Consider the following 1,370-nt stretch of genomic DNA (forward strand, 5'->3'; position numbering starts at 1 on the left):
AACAATGGAGGTCAGAGGTCACACACACACACACACACACGCTCTCGTGGTCCTGCAACAATGGAGGTCAGAGGTCACACGCACACGCACACACACGCTCTCGTGGTCCTGCAACAATGGAGGTCAGAGGTCACACACACACACACACACACACACACACACACACACACACACACACACACACGCTCTCGTGGTCCTGCAACAATGGAGGTCAGAGGTCACGCACACGCACACACACGCTCTCGTGGTCCTGCAACAATGGAGGTCAGAGGTCACACACGCACGCACGCACGCACGCACGCACGCACGCACACACACACACACACACACACACACACACACACACGCTCTCATGGTCACGCTGTCATGGTCCTGCAACAACGGATCAGAGGTCACGCACACGCACGCACACACGCGCATGCACGCATGCACGCACGCACGCACGCACACGCACGCACGCACACGCACGCACGCACGCTGTCGTGATCCTGCAACGTCAGAGGTCATGCAAACATTTATTGTTTCACCTGAGCGCATCCTCCCCCTTATGCATTTGTGAAAACGACGAGTGACTCGGGGCTTCATCCGCGAATGCAATCTCCCCCCCCCCCGCGTCCGGGAAAATCGTGGTCACTCAGGGCCCCACCACGAGGCACACGCGCGCGGGAGGGTTTGACACGTCAGCCCGCACCCTCGCCCTCGATAATGGCTTCATTTGCGCTTCACTAAACGCTCGCGAAAAAAAACCGCACGCCGTCGCATCATTCGCCCGTCGTTTACCCCCGTGAGCGTTCGCGATCGTCGCCTCCAATCCAAGTTAATACTCGAAGTAACTCGCAAGCGCCTACGTCAACACGCCCCCCACCTCCCCTCTCTGGTTGACGTCGCCCGGGAGACACGCGGGAACATAGCCCACAGCCGCGACGGCGCATTGCTCCGGGGAGTCTCCTCCCGGCATACAGGCTGTACACAAACACCCGCGCACACACTGCACGGCGACGTAACCTCGCCGACTCGCCGCGCGACGCACTCTCAATGCATCTTGTCGGATAGACGCCGGATAAATCTATCGGAGAATATGATGAAACGAAAGAAATCCCGCATCGCCGACCTTGGCAGTTCATTCTTCTCATCTTAGCACGTATCTCAGCTTGAGTTATAATTATATATCGGAAATATGTAATGAAATAATAAATATGAAACAAAAATACAAATGAAAATAAAGGACGCTCACCTTGGCAGTGTGCATGCGTATTCCGTACAGTTCCACCTTCCTGGCAATGTCCAGCAACATGAGGTCAGCTTCTGCTGGTGACATCCCCCTGTAACAACATCATCAACATCAACAACAACATCAACAACAACAACAA

At 55.2% G+C, this 1,370-nt stretch overlaps 1 protein-coding gene across 1 annotated transcript in view; it reads right to left on the reverse strand.

Moving 5' to 3' along the window:
* Positions 1-1,320, reverse strand: part of LOC106819488 (FERM domain-containing protein 7-like) — a gene marked incomplete at its 3' end in the record, with an annotated part of 4,746 nt that extends 3,426 nt beyond the window's left edge. Inside the window, exon 1 of the mRNA XM_014824110.1 lies at positions 1,235-1,320. Within this exon, the coding sequence (XP_014679596.1) occupies positions 1,235-1,318 (84 nt within the window). The remainder of the gene's footprint in view (positions 1-1,234) is intronic.
* Between the last annotated feature and the right edge of the window lie 50 nt (positions 1,321-1,370).

The sequence above is a fragment of the Priapulus caudatus genome, unplaced genomic scaffold (assembly GCF_000485595.1).
Source record: "Priapulus caudatus unplaced genomic scaffold, Priapulus_caudatus-5.0.1 Scaffold3536, whole genome shotgun sequence".
Taxonomy (NCBI): domain Eukaryota; kingdom Metazoa; phylum Priapulida; class Priapulimorpha; order Priapulimorphida; family Priapulidae; genus Priapulus; species Priapulus caudatus.